A 16373-nucleotide genomic window follows, 5' to 3' on the forward strand; every position below is an offset into this window, starting at 1 on the left:
ACTTATTTTAAAGGAAGAAAACTCAGAAAAATTATTTCCGTTAATTTGTACCTTATGGTATCAAGTACATTTTTACAGTAACTCTGGAAGAATCATTTCAGTGTGTGTGTATGTCTGTGACAAATCTTGTAATAACTTATATTGTTTACTTTTGATATTAAGTTTGATAGTTTACCATAATATCAACCAACATTTTCATGTATTTCCATTTAAACCAATAATAATTTTATTCAAAAGAATTATAAATAGGAACTTAATAAGTAGATTTTTCCATTGTTTATCTTCATGACATAAAAATATAAAATAATTATATCTTTTTCTCAGATTGTAATTTTTGTTTCTTTGTCCTCTTTTATAGAGCTACATTCACGGGAGCAGCCAGGCCCAATTTGTGGCAGAGTCACACATTATTCTGGTACTGAGTATCCTTTAAAATACTGATGAATTGATAAAGGCAAACCAAAGCTGCATATTATTAAATTGATATTTTCCTATCAGTAAATATCAAGATTTTTAAATGACATTAAATTTTAAGTTGTACTATATGACTAATTTTTAATTCCTGTGCTAATTGTTTCCTATTACAGTATAATTTTGTTATTCTGAATCATTAACAGACTGTAATTTTCTCTTTTTTACTTACTACTGAATTTGAAAGTATTGCTTTTATTCTGCGTTGATTATCTCTGGATAGATTTTTTTGTTGAGTTTATATGGTTTTCCCCTATAGCATCTCAATGGGGAGAAAAAAAAGTGCTTTATGATATACATAGCATGTAAAAAAGGAATCATCTTAATACTGCTTCTCTTGAATATATAACAAGTCAGAAGAGGGAGAGTTAGGATAGACATCTCGTTTTGGTTATATCAGATTAAGTGTTATGAATCAGACCATACTGTATAATTCATGACTTGGAGTTACAGGGATAAAGAAGATAGCAGGATGATAAAGAGGTAATGTTTAAGCATCTAATCTGAATATTCTTAGAATGAAATAAGGTTACTCTTTGGGCAAACAGCTCTATTTTGGGGGAACTTGGTTTGTGTAAGTCTTGTGAAATGTTTGAAGGTTAAATTTATAGTGTTATTTGAACATACTGAGTGATTATGAGAATTTAAAGTGTGCCTATAGTATTGTATGTGTAGTATCTAAAGTTTATAAATACTACAAGTTTATATTTGTAAAACTTGATAACTATCCCGGTTATTCATATTCAAATGAAGTAGTCTAGACCAAATTCTCCAGTATTTTATATAATCATAGCCATAAACGTTTAAATATCTTAGAACTTATCTAGGCTAAAACTGTATTTTATATGTAGGAAAACTGGAGCCCACAAAAGTTTATTGACTTGCCTTAGATTAGGGGAGAACTAGGATTAGAATTCAGTTTTCTTTTCCCTGGTCTATTTGGTTGTAAAGGTACTTAAGTCTGTAAATACTACACTTTGTTATGGTCTGTGACATAAATTTCATGAATCAATGTCAGTCATGCCATCTTAAACTTATTACTTTTAATCTGGGTGGAAAAGACTATCTTTTTAACAAAATGGACATTTTTGTATTTTATTACTTGGTTGTGTCATAACAATGCATTGTTTTAATCTACCCTCAAAGACTTATTTGATACCATCAGTTTATTCAAGCAGCCTATTTTATTTACTTATGACATTCTGGGTACTGTATCAGGTACTAGTATATACTAAGCATTGTATTAAATTATGGTGAGGAAAAGGGTTGGGAAGTGTTTAAAGCACTTAAAATTCTCAATATGCTCACAGACTTCCTCATTTGTAAAATCAGGACTAGCAATACTAACCACATGGCGTTTCTGTGTGAAGTAAATGAGATAACACACATAAAGCATCTAGAAATTACTAAAGACTAGTTGGTTTATCCCTCCTATATTTTTCCGTCTTTCTTAGAAATTGCATGGTTACAGATAGCATGCATAAATACGTATTTATTGGTTGATTCTTTAGCATTTGACAAAAGATGTAGATGATCAGGAAAAAATACTGTGATCATAGTCACAGTATGTATAAGAATTCTAAAACTTACGATGGAGATATATTGAAATGACTAATTTTTCTAGAGTAAAATTTGTTGAACCCATCCAATCGTGTAATTTACAAGATAATACAAAGACACTATGAGAAAGCTTGATCTTGGAAATGAAGTTTGAGGAGAGATTGTAAGTCTCCAGTTAATACTGGAGGAAAACTAAACCCTGTCTTTCTGAAACTCAATGAGAAACATAGACCGTCTTCTTCCTGTGTATTAGTTTTCAACATTTTTACTACTTCCACAATTACACACATTTGGATGCACACATAGAATTGTGCATAACTCAGCGTATTCCTTGCTTTCATTTGTTTACTCACCTAGTACTTTATGGTTGCAAATTTCAGAAACTACTATGATGAGTATGTTTTTGTTCTAGTTTGTCTTATAGAGTGGAATTGGAAATATCTATATTTGAGTAAACATTCTCAAATTCTGTAATCTTCGGTGCAGTAACTACTGTGTTTCTACACTCCAACTGTAACATGGTGAGAGATTAATACTTTCTGTGCATCAGAAGGACCTTAGGTAAGAAAATAAAATATTTGTGAATATGTTTATAGGGATATTTCATCCTCATTAAAAAAGTAAGGGCAAAGCTGTATTTACTCCTAACTTATTTTTTATTTTTTAATTATTTAAATGTATTTAGAAACAAAATGCATGTATATTAAAGTAAATAGTAAGAAACACAGTGTTTGTTACAGGTAAGTTTTTAGGTCTTATTTATTTGTATATTGTGGTATTTTTTTTTTTCTTCCTTTCAATCCCTAGTGTAGCATTTGGTAATGTAGAAAGTAGTGCTTTACTCAAAGTGACAAGTTTGTTAAAACATATCAGGAATACCTAGCAAACGGATGAAAAGCTGTGTTGAGACCATCATTTTATTGTATGCCAGGAATTCTGAAAGTTTTATTTCATGGATCGTTGATACCACACTGAGGTTTAGGATGGAAAGAAATTTCACAAGCAGTATGAAGTTTTTCATACAGATTTTAGCAGTAACACAAAAGAATTAAATCCATTTTTTATGCTAACAGTAATTATTCATTGCTTTATTACCTCCGTGTTTTTATTTTGGAGATATCTATTACAAAAAGAAATAGAAAAATTCTTTTAAAATGGTGAACTTGTGAATATTACCAGGGAAGTTTTAAAAGAAGACATTTTACAATAATTTCTGGTTTTATTTTCATGTGACAGTCCACTGATATTTTTGAACTAACCACATTTTTTGTAATTTGTAGGTGTATTTTTTCCTTTATGCAAGAAAATGTAAATACCAGATGGTTACTTTTTGTTTATGTGTAGAGAACATTTTTGCCTTTTGGTTTACTCCTCCTAATTTAGTAAGTCAGATCATTAGGTGCAGTTGCTATATACAAAGTTTTGTTGGAAAAAACCTAAGAGAAAACAGATGGAGTCTCTTGGTGTCATAGGTTATAGATTTATATTTACTAAGAATAAGATTTTTTTCTGTATCAGTAGTGTTTTATTTTCTCAGTTATTCAGGGGGCAAAAAGAAAGAAGAATATTCCTAAGTGGTCTGTGAGAAAAAGGTCTATGAAAAAGGAATAAGAAACATGATATTTTACTATGGAATTTGTGTGAATCTAAGAATAACTTATATAATGGTTTATATTCTTGCTAGTAAAAGTTCATTTTTATTTCATTTATTTTTCATTCATTTATGTTTTAACACCTTATGCAAATATGAATAAGATATTTGCTATTTACATGAAGGTATGTCAATAGAAAATAACTCAAACTCTGGAAAATAATTTAATGAGATTCATTGGGAGCCAAGTTTGAGGACCATGGCCCAGAGCCATGCCCAAGATGCCCTGAGCTAGTGGACTCACTGTGATTGGATTACAGTTTGGTTTTATACGTTTCAGGGAGACTGGAATTACATGTAAAGTAATAACTCTACACATGGAAGGCATATATTGGTTTGGCCCAAAATGGTGGGACATCTCAAAGCAGGAGCTTATAGGTCATAGGTGAGTTTAAAGATTCTTTGAGGCTGGGCATGGTGTCTCATGCCTGTAATCCTACCACTCTGGGAGGCCGAGGTAGCAGCATCACTTGAGGTCAGGAGTTCTAGACCAACCTGAGCAAGAGTGAAACCCCATCTCTACTAAAAATAGAAAAAAGTAGCCGGGCGTGGTGATGTACGCCTGTAGTCCCATTTACTCGGGAGGCTGATGCAGGACAGTTGCTTGACTGCAGGAGTTTGAGATTGCTGTGAGCTTGGCTGATGCCATGGCATTCTAGCTGGTATGTCAGAGCGAGACTCTGTCTCTAAATCAATCAATCAATCAATCAATCAATAAAAATAAAAATAATAAAAAAATAAATAAATAAAAAAATAAATAATAAAATAAAAAATAAAAAATAAATAAATAAATAAATAAATAAATAAATAAATAAATAAATGAAGATCCTTTGATTTGTAATTGGTTAAAGAAATGCAGCTTTGTCTAAAGGCTTGGAATATTTTAAGTTAAGGAAGTCTGTTAATCAGAGACAAGCCACCGGTCATATACCCAGACTCAAGTGATCTGTTAAGTGAACTGATGACCTGCAGGTGTGATTTAAGCTTTGTCTTGCACAGCCTTAGGCCTGTCAATGAATTACAAAGGACATCTCCAAGAAGGGAAGGGGGGCATGACTAGGCGTGTCTCACTCCCCTTCTCATAGCCAGCAACTCAGCTTTAGGGTATTTCTGGGGCACCCTTGGCCAAGAGGAAGTCCATTCAGTCAGCTTGGGGGCTTAAGATTTTATTTTAGTTCACAGGTAGAATGACACAAAAATGTTTATAATCCAGTGAGACAAATGCTATAATCAATGCATGTAAATGAAGCAGCAAGAGAGGAGCAACTCTCTGCCTAGAGAACTTGAACTGACTTTTCAGCTGGGTTTTGAAGTATAAAAAGGAGTTTCACAGACAAGAGAGTGAATGAGGAAGGATATTCAGTAGAAGGTGTAACATGTACAAAATCATAAAATGAGAGAGAATATTCTTTATTGCAGGAAGATAAGAAATCCATTAAGGCTGGAATTCAAACTGTGAGGACATTGGTGAAAGGTTGGTTAGGCTGGACAATGAAAATCTTGCTTAAGAAATATGTACTTTATCTGAAGGTAATGGATGTATTGCAGTTAATACACCAATTCTGTATATTTGGCATTGGCTGCCTTATTAATTTTTTATGAAGTATTCTGAGGTTGAGCCCTGAATGTCTTCTTGATAAATTTGGCTGTTTAAAAGGAAATAGTGGCATGTGTTTCTCATCCCTGTTTAAACAACATAAAGTCAGTGGAGGTTTGCTCCAGTAACAATATTGAGGATAAAGTGGAGAAGGGAGAGCAGAGGAAGTAGGAGGCACTGTCAGTTGTTCTGGCTATGGAGAATGAACCTAAGCTAAGGTAATGGAGGAGTGACTCAATTACTGTTTAAGAGGAAGAATCATCCAAACTTGATAATAAATGTCATAAATGAGGTTCAAAGAAAGGAATCAGAGATGACTCTGAAGCTCAGATATGTGTTGGAGGATAGCTTACTATTAACAAAATTAAGAAATACAGGAGGAAAACAAGGTTTGGAGAGAAATATTTAGCCTGACAAAATTCCTAAGATGCACAGGCCTCATATTTGATTGATGAGAAAGGGTTTAAATTGCTTAAGATCATAAAGCCAATCAGTTGAGTCATGAACTTCTTAACCCCTTTTTTTCCTACTCAGTAATATTTTCCCCATAAATCAAAACCTGTGTTAAGTAGGCCAGTAATATTCTCACAAAACTATATAGTAAATGTATGTTTGCTATGTATTTCTGAAGGATCATTTTACTGAAGATATAGCAGATATGCTGATATTTCTTTAGTTATTCCCTCATGTCTTTGTACAAACAAAAAAAAAAGTGTGGGGGATATGTAAATATAAATACACACATATATGCATATAACTGTGTGCTGAGATGCCAAACCTAGCAAGGTCTCTGATGGTGTGAAATTTACAACCTAAATGAGAGACAGATATATACAGCAAATAATTTTGTAAATAATTATTCAGTTATAATTATTTTCTTAAAGAAGCTTTCAAATGTCCAAAATTCAGTAACAGGCTGAGACACATGGCTCTTAACTGGATTATTAAAGTGCAAACATACAGTTTTTGAAACCACAATTGCATGAATTAATATGTATATGAAATATATTAAGTTACATATAAAACTCTTTATGTAATTTATCAGAGTAGAAAATTTGAACTATAGTCATCAAATGATAAGATTAAGTAAGGTAGGATATGTTTTTGGTTATAGAATTTTCTTTAATTTCAAAACCTCATACATGTCTTTTAATGAGATAACTTGAAATCTGCTTTTCTTACTACATATACCTACAAGTATGGCACAGTGAAATAGACATGTAATTGCAAGTAGTGATTTGTTTTCATAAAAAAAGCGTTCACTTCACATTTAAACAAATGTTTATGGAATATATAATATTATTTTATTAACTAATCTGCCACTGTTTCTGCCAGTAGGCATTCTCATGGGGGAGGGTAATGTCCTTTAAAACTTTATTTAAAATTCCAACCAGACCAAATTATAGTGTCCGTTTGTCATAGACAGGAATGATCCCACTAAATTCATCAAGATGTGGTGTGTGTTTGCCAGTGGGTACAGAACATATGAGTTCTAGCTCTGACCTGCCACTGTCACTTGAGTCTGTGTATCCTGTAAGTTCTGGGATCTCAAGATGACATGAAATAAATATCAGTTGGAAGTAAAAGTGTTGATATAAAAGCAAAGGCGATACTAGCAATAATGATTTTAAAATATTTTAAAATAATTTATTCTTATAAAGATCACATTACTTTTTCTATGAGAAAAATATTTCTTTTCCATTTATGATAGAATATAGTTTTACTCTGCATTTGTGTTCAGTCTCTGATAGAGAACAAATGTTTCTTTTATTTTAATGTGTTATATACAAGGAGAAAAATAATACAGAAGAAAATTAATGATGGATGCAAGTTGAAGATAATTTTACATTTAGATTCCTTTAAGTCTTCTATAATGTGCTAACATTTTTCTCAATATCTGTACTCATTTATCTTTAAATTGACAAAATCCTGATTCCCTTCCTGGGAGCAACAGTAAACTTATCATCGTGTGCAATTGAGAATGGATTATAATGTAATGTAAATGTATGTGTTACTAGTTCCATAGGATGCTCAGTGGCTTATGGGTATTATACATAATTTGCACAAATAGCAGCTTCTATTTTATGTGGGTTTATGTTGGTATTTCGAATTTTTAAGCAGTAGGAAAGTGGTCAACAGGATCACCAAAGAAACTGAAGTGTGCACAGTAGTTGAAATATATATTGCTATGATATTAAGGCAGATGTGCAAAGTAATACGTAAACTAAACCAAGGGTGTGTATGGGGTGAAGGATGGAGGCCTATCTCTTGCTTTTTTAATGTTGGGACAATTCAGTAAGGCACAGCTAGATGGATGGCTACATTAATCAGTCTAATGGGCAGAAAGAATCTATTCAAGAGTCATACATAGAATCTTCTCAGATGTGGAAGGTCTTTTCATTAGTCAGTCAGCCTTCCACCCAATGAAGGAAAGAAACACTACATATTAACCCTGGCAGATGATCATCTAGCTTCTCTATCTAAAACTTAAGATTTTTATGTTACAAATGTGATTTTCTTCCCCAGATAATAAGTATTATGTAGACTGTTTTTTAGCCAAAAATGTTTTAGTTGATAAAATGAAACTGAAAGATTCTCAACTCTCAATGGCCTTCAGTTAAAAATGTATCTTAAATAAAAGAGAGGGAGGGTTAGCAAGTTTAAAGCCATTTTAGTTTAATTCATCTATCTTAATTACAGCCATGATGTTTGAAATAGGCTTACTGCTCTTTTCTTATTAAAGCTACAAGTTAATAAGAGAAAGCAAATGTGCTTAGGAAAAATGGGGGTGGAATAAGCAGTATACAAAAGATTAAATAATAAAAGGAATGAACATAATCAAAACATGCGCAGAATCAAGTGGGAAGCTATTAATACAGCTCTTATCAGTTTGATAAAATCAATAGTCTAACAATACTATGTTAGTAAAATGTAAGAAAAATGGAAATTTTTTGTTCATTTCAGAGGACAATATGATTGTACCTAACAAATTTGAAAATACCATACGCAACCTCTCAAAAATTTTACCTGTAGGTATAGACCCTAGAGAAAATATTGTACATATACACTAGAAGACCTGTAATAAGATATTGTTTGAAGGAATATTTGTAATAGCAAACATTTGGAAACAAATGCCATCAGTCAGATAAAGCAAATGTTTTGTTCTTAAAAGATGTTTAGATATTTGCAATTAAGAAATAACACTAATTTCTGCTAATTTTTAAAACATATTTAATGTGAAATCTTGTAACTGGTTTTGAGAGTCCATATAATTTCTATGCACTGTGAAAGTCCTGTAATGTAAGAGCATTTAGAATTAGACGCTAAAAATCTCACAAAGTAAAGTTTTAGATTATAAATTTTAAAAGTTAAGGCATATATGATTACAAAAATCATATAATTCTCTGTCACCGCATTGAATTTGTATGAAATCCAAAAGCAATCTAACCGAGAAACATGTTACTCATAGTTTTTAACATTGTGATATAAACATGTATAATTCCAACATGTTATGTAAGAGGAAGAACAGTAAAAATGATGTGAAGATATATTTATAGGGATGTGTTATACTTGGGTGGCCATAGTTAATGTCCAATGAAATATACTTTTGACTAATATACTTTTCTCTGAGATCATGTTTTTATGTGTTTATAAATAGATACATCTATTTGTGTAAATGTGTTTAGTGTGTATAAAATTTGACTCTGGGAATATTTTAATATGTGGCTCTACTCCCATGAAAATTGTCAAGCATTTAATTTTGTGAACCTTGTTTTCCCCAGTAATAGAAATAGTGGCATTTTCCCCATGATTTATTAATGGAATTGAGGAAGTTACTTAGCATATGTAATCATAAAATAAATATATGTTTTAATATTACATAAATTCATTTTTAAATGCCATTTATATTTTGAATATTTATAAAAATATATGTTGTCATAGGTAAAATAATCCAGAATTCTATCTGAATTATCAGGTTAAATTTGTATATTTTAATGTATGGACTAAAATTTATACTTGAATATACAAGGCTATTGCAGAAAAAGATTAAAGAGGAAACCTAATAACTTCTTGTTAAAGATCCACATCAGTCACATCTGTCTGCTCCAAAAAACTGAGTTAAGCGGTAGAAATTCCCTACAGATAGTTTTAGTGATACAAGTTTTTAATCTTTTCTTTCATTTTATTATTAGTAATGTCTTATGACTGTGGACTCAGTTAATTTATATGAGTAGATTGTATAAAAACACTTTTAAGAATAACGAATCCTTAAAGTCTACTTACTTACTATCATACTGTACAGAGAACAGTCATTCTCTTACAATAGCCTTTTGAGGCTATTGCTACATAATTAAAACCCAGGAATTAAGTAATTATCTAAATTTCAGTGGTTTTCAAACTGCATATCATGGATCTCTAAAAATTTAGTAGTGGTAATATGTTATATATGTGTGTTTATGGTGGAGGGAGTTGGCATTGCACAGGGCTGGTGGGGGTTTTTCTCTTTGGTTTCCAACCAAGGTTTTGTTTGTGTTTTTTTATCCCAGAAGGGGTTCCAATGCTAAAAATAAATAGTTTGAAAATTATTTGTGTAGAGAGGTCAGTGTGAGCATAAATGCCTAATTAGATAAGACAGGCATTTATTATCCAGAAGTTGGATAATATGGTCATGAAAATAGACATTATTAATAATGAGAAGTTCAATAATATGGTTATGAAAACAGACTCAGCATGGAAATATTTACTCTGCAGAATTTTCTCTGACTTCCTGCAACCTAATTGTAAGATATAGCCCAACATTATCCTTTGAGCTTTTGCTGTTAGGAGTAGAAGGCACTTAGAGACATCCAGCACAGGACAGTTAATGATGCTGTTTGTATACATATAGTAGTAGAAATGAATATAAGGAGAACATAATAAAATTAATTAAGCAAATTAAGAAATTTTTGGCCTAGAATTGTTTTATTTTTCCCTTCATTTTTTAATCTATTAGTCATTTGGCCAGAATACATAATAAATATATTTCTAGAATTGATGAGTTCTAAAATAGTAGACAGTGTCAAAACATTTTAATAACATGGCAAAGAATTTTTCATAAAGGTAAAAACCTGTCATTTTCTTAATTTTTGGCATCTTTCAGGATGGCATGAACATATCCTTTTGCAAGATATTAAGTACAGAAATAATTTTGCATTCTCATTCTTAAAATGTCAACTGACTAGCTCAAGATCCTGCTAAATTCATTAAATTGTTTTATTATGTGCTTGTTTGCTTTTGTAATCCTTATAACTGGATACCCCAAAATTTCCAACTGATATGATACCTGACCTTAGTAAAGATTTCTTTAACTCAACAAAATAATCTATAAAACAAGACATTTAGTAGTCAAGACAAAGAAAGCTATGATGCATACCGCCATACACAAACACATTGTGAAAAAAAGAAACCATGCTGAATACATTATCATTTTCTGTGATTGCCAATGAAATGTGTCACTCTGACTATAAGTAGTGCATATCTTTATGTATAGTGTGAAATGTTATAACTGGTTTTGAGAGTCCCTATAATTTATATGCACTGTGAAAGTCCTGGAATTTAACAGCATTTAAAATTAGACTTTGAAAATCTCGCAAAGTTTTAACTTATAAATTTAAAAAATGAAGGCATATTTGTATACACAAAGAATAGTGATTTTATGTTACATAATCAATTGTATTTATCTATGTGTGCATTTGTAATTTAACCATTCTGAAACATTGTGTTCAGATCCAGAAAAATAGATTTTGTTTGCATCTATTTCTACTGTCTCCTTGACAACTACTGCAGATGCTGCTATCACCATGGGGATGGTTCTTCTAAATGAAGCAGCAACTTCCAAAGGAGATGTTGGAAAAAGACGGAGTAAGTCTCTATGTTGGTATTTTTGTTTTGATATAAAGATTCATTTAAATCAAATGGGAAATATATAAAGGCCCTTCATGAACATAAACTTATAAAGAACTGGTGTGCATTGAAGATGATTTTTTTTTTTTACTTTTTTCTGTTTCTAGGATGTGTGTGTGCACATACTTGAAAATATATTTCTTCCAAAAAAGGATGAGGTGATTTTCTGTGGAACTGCACATAAAGAACTACATTTCCTTGTTAGGGGTGCTCTGATCCCTCTCTACTGAGGCTGTAGTCTGTGTTGTAATATCTGCCATACAGAGAAGGATGGAAAATTTTGTGGGGAGAGTCTTCAGAGATTTTATTAGCATATTATATGTTCCCTGTGCCACGAGAATGAGGTATGCACTCAAAGCCTGGCTTACATGGAGAAGTTTCTACATAGGTTTTGTACTCTGAAGTGTACATTACCTCTCAATTACTTCCAAACTTTTTTTTTTTACCAACATTTAAGAAAGGGAGCCATCTCCTAGAACTATCTTTTCAAGGAGCTTTGCCTTTTCTGTTAATAGGCCAAAATTAACAACCCCGTCAACTTCCACCATTGTGTTCTTAAGCAAGTTAGTTATATTCTTTCCTTTGATGGGATGATTCTTCTCAAAGAGTTGTATTAAAAAAAATAGTTTTCTAAAGTAACAAATTTTATTAGCAAAATAGGAAAATAGGTTAAGAAAGGAGAGAGGGCCTTCGAGTTAATGTTTCCTGGCACAGACCTTTTCTATAATTAATATTGAGTTATTATCCTATATGATTATACAGCCACAAACCTATAATTAAAATTTTTCTCATTATACTTCGCATTTCTGAACTTTTTTAAAACCCAAGATTTATGTATGAGGATTGTAGGTATCTGAAAAAGACTAATGATTTCTTAAGACATGTAAAATAAAAATCCAGACTTAGTTTATGGGATTTTTAGCTAGTGTGACATGTATGTGAATGAATTATAGTGATTTCTGAATATTTAGAAGTCTTAAGTGTTGCAATGTTTTGGATGTAATATGCAGTTTAGGCTACCCTGTTTTCCTATGATGCTATCTATACATGGTTGTAAAGAAGCTACAGAAGAAATGAGTGCATTACTTTGTATACTTAAGCATTGTTGAATATCATTTTATATCTTTTGAGGAAAGAATGTGATGTTCTTGGGATTGAGACATCATGTTTATGAGGACATAATCTTAATGTAATTATATGTTTATCGTATATCCTGTCATTAAGGTAAGTAATAGTAATAGATACATGATAAAGTTTATCTCACATCGATGATACTGAGTTTATAAAATCACTACTTCCAACTTCCCTCTCAGTAGATGTTTCAATAATAACTTCAGCATCCACCCCAAATTATTTATTTGTGTGTGAGAGAGAGGGGGACACATCCCTGAGAAATATGTTAAAATTATTCCCTTTTGAGTCTGATGTGACTTCTATTTATGATGTGATACAACTACTATGATTATTAATAATGCTCAGGTCAGAATGCTTCTGTCTTATCATGGCATTTTCTTTTCATGTGGGCAGCCGTGGTTCATTTAGTAATTACTAACCCCTCACCCCACACACTCCTCCTCCCTTCCCTGTATACAGGTACTTGAGTAGCATTATTTTGTTCCACTGCACAGAATCAAGTAAATATATTCTTATACTTGATCATGTATTTTGAGCCTCATTTCCTATTGAACACAACCTAGAGAGGCTACTAAAAGCAGCAAAGGGAATGAAAAGAGTGTTTTATTCTTCTTGTGGAAAACAAAAAGATAAATGAAAGGAAGAAGTGTTTGATAAAATGCCAGATTTAGAGAAGTATAAAGTAAATCATGTGTAATCTATTCCAGGTTTAATAAGATTGTAGTAAGAAAAGTTGTTAATATGCTATATATCTAGGACCTCGTGTGTGTCATACTTGGATATTCCATAATTTTTTTAAAAGATCTTTTTAATTGTGTGATAATTGGAAATCTACCTTTTGGGGTATTTTCTGCCAATACTCATTTGACGTTCAACAGCATGAGTGTTATTTGAAATGAAATGTCACAGAGGCTGCCATTGGATTTTATTAAAACGCTTATGATGTTTCACAGTTTATACTCAAAACTTACAGAATGGTATTCCTGCAGAGCTTAATAAAAACTGACAGGTTTGTAAACCATATTTTGACAATGCCATCATACCTTATCTATTCCCTGATTTCCAGGATTATAAGTAACCTGGTTTCATTTATATTCTAGAAAAATTTTTTAAACTCATACTTCATTATTATATAAGCATATAGATCTGTGTGGTCTTCCTTGTGTTGTTCTGCTTTAGTGATTTTAATCTTTTTTATAAATCAGGTTTTAACTTTTTTTTAGAATTCCTTGTAACTAATGAAAGTGTAAATATTGTGCAAACCTTTTATTCTTAAAAGATATTTAGATATTTCTTCTCAAGAAACAGCACTAATGTCTACTAATTTGTAGAACATAAAGAAAATTTAAATATATTAAACATCTATATTTAATTGGCTCTGATTTTAAGCATTTAAATTTTATAAGCACATGTAGAGTTATTTTAATAGCAATAAATCATGTTTAATTAAATAACCAAAATATATATGCAAAGAAACCTTACATATTTGATTACTCATCTGCTTTAGAGTAAAATCTGTCCAACCATAATAAAAAAGAAGTGAAAAAATAATCTCCTTTTCTGGGACAGAGTAATATTGAAAACCTAGACCACTGCATATTCTACTATAACGCATGCCCCCTATTTCTTTATAAAACACCATCACCTTGACACTATTACCTGCTATTGAGGGAGGAGTTTCTCCTGTTTGGCTCTCACTGAGACCGTATTTCTTATCCTCCAAGCTTTTATTCCTAGCCCTTCTGTACACTAGGCAATAACCTAAAATTATATTTCTTTGTAAAATACTGATGACATCTGAGTAACATTGTATATACATCATAATAATGCCAGTGTCCCTGCTAATACAGCCAATTCTTTGTAATACAGGGGCTGACAGTGTAGTTTGTGGTTCATCACATGTTTTGATCCCTCTGGGGCATTTTAGTATTTGTAGGAGCTCTATAAGAGAGGAAAACCCCCAGAACACTTAGATCAATTTTGTTGTTTTCATGCCCCAAATACTACATTTTCATTGAGAATGGAAAATAATGAATATACTGTATTGTGGATTATCTGGTTTGTTGTACCTGTATGTGCCATGAACTCTTAAATGTATGTATCCTGTAATTGAATGCATTTTAAAAATATAAACATTTGGGTTGTCATTTGCATGGTTTTAGACACTAATGGTATGTTCTGTCTCTTTCTAGTAATTTGCCTAGTAGGATTAGGCCTGGTGGTGTTCTTCTTCAGTTTTCTACTTTCAATATTTCGTTCCAAGTACCATGGCTATCCTTACAGGTAATATCTTTATCCTAATGTGAATGTTATTTTTAACTATAGGGTAAATAGAATTTCAGAGGTTAATATAACTAAGAATTAATATAAAGTACCTAACTCATTTGCTGTGTTATTTTTAAATTCACTTGAACAAGTTTTGAGCACCTGCCATGTGTTCAGCATAGTGGACTATACAAAGGAGATATAAGGCATCAGGATATCATTTCATTTTATAGATACATATATATATACACATTATTACATATTGTATATGAGTTTTAAACTTTATGGATTTCACCAAAATTTCTTCTTCTCTTTGTCTAATCATCACAAGTGTGATTTCATTTGCAAAATTGTTTTCTCATTATAATCTGATCATTGTCTAACTCATCTTTTCAATTCTGACAAGGAGTAGTTGTCATTTAGCACAATAACCCTCCAATGCTCTGGGGTTTTTTAAACCAGGATTAGGCATATAAATCACCGGGGAAGGTTTTCAAAATACAAATCCTTGGCGTCACCCTAGAAATACATAGTAAGTATATCTGAACCAGAGTATATGCCTACTTTATTAATTTCTGTATGAATGTGGCAAACATTCTTACCGTGTAACTAGTTGCACACCCTGGTCAAGGCCTTATCAGACTAACAAGGGATGAGTTTGCCTTCAGCAGCCTCATGAGGTTGGAAATGCAGATGAACTCTCTTGTAAGAAGTCAGAAATGGAAATCATGACTAAGAATAATATGTAAATATGAAATTTGACAGAGTTTAGATGAAAACCCTTATATTTTTATATCTGTCCTTTACTGAATGAAAGCCAATATAGTTTCCATAGCAGAAGATGTGATTCCTTTTTTATTTTTCATTTCGGCATATTACAGGGGTACAGATGTTTAGGTTACATATATTGCCTTTGCCAAGTCAGAGCTTCAAGCATGTCCGTTCCCCAGATGATGCACACTGCACCCATTAGGTGTGAATATACCCGTCTCCTCCTCTGCCCCCCATTAATGATACTATTATGTGTGCATGTAAGTGGTGATCAGTTAATACCAATTTGATGGTGGGTACATATGGTGCTTGTTTGTCCATTCTTCTGATACTTCAGAGAATGGGCTCCAGCTCTATCCAGGATAATACAAAAGGTGCTAGATCACCACTGTTTCTCGTTGCTGAGTAAAACTGCATGGTTTATTATCTACTCATGTATGATGGGCACTTGGGTTTCTACATATTTGCAGTTGTGAACTGTGCTGCTATAAACATTTGAGTGCAAGTGTCTCCTTGATAAAATGACTTTTTTTCCTTTGGGTAGATACCCAGTAGTGGGATTGCTGGATCAAAGGGTAGGTCTACTTTTACTTCCTTGAGGAATCTCCATACCATTTTCCATAGAGGTGGTACTGCTTTGTAGTCCCACCAAGAGTGTATAAGCGTTCCTTTCTCTCTACATCCACAACAGCATCTCTTGTTTTGGGACTTTTTGATAAAGGCCATTCTCACTGGAGTTAAGTGGTACCTCATTGTGGTTTTGATTTGTATTTCCCCAATGATTAGAGATGTGGAACATTTTTTCATATGTTTGGTGGCCATTAGTCTACCTTCTTTTGAAAAGTTTCTTTTGATGGGGTTGTTTATTTTTTTCTTGCTGATTTTCCTGAGTTCTATATAGATTTTACTATCAGCCCTTTATCGATGTGTAACATGTGAATATTTTCTCCCATTCTGTAGGTTGTCTGTTTGCTCTTGTGA

General features: G+C 32.1%; 1 protein-coding gene and 1 long non-coding RNA gene across 3 annotated transcripts in view; both read left to right on the forward strand.

Annotated features, from left to right (window-relative positions):
* TUSC3 (tumor suppressor candidate 3) overlaps nucleotides 1-16373 on the forward strand; it is a 135579-nt gene that overhangs the window by 107643 nt on the left and 11563 nt on the right. For both annotated transcript variants that reach the window (XM_045535832.1, XM_045535831.1), the window contains exons 7-9: nucleotides 359-422; nucleotides 11106-11180; nucleotides 14549-14639. In XM_045535832.1, the coding sequence (XP_045391788.1) occupies nucleotides 359-422; nucleotides 11106-11180; nucleotides 14549-14639 (230 nt within the window). The remainder of the gene's footprint in view (nucleotides 1-358; nucleotides 423-11105; nucleotides 11181-14548; nucleotides 14640-16373) is intronic.
* LOC123626657 lies at nucleotides 2010-11092 on the forward strand. The gene is made up of 3 exons (XR_006730959.1): nucleotides 2010-2592; nucleotides 5102-5212; nucleotides 11046-11092. It is a non-coding gene; the product is annotated as an uncharacterized LOC123626657 (long non-coding RNA).

The sequence above is a fragment of the Lemur catta genome, chromosome 22, assembly GCF_020740605.2.
Source record: "Lemur catta isolate mLemCat1 chromosome 22, mLemCat1.pri, whole genome shotgun sequence".
Lineage (NCBI taxonomy): Eukaryota > Metazoa > Chordata > Mammalia > Primates > Lemuridae > Lemur > Lemur catta.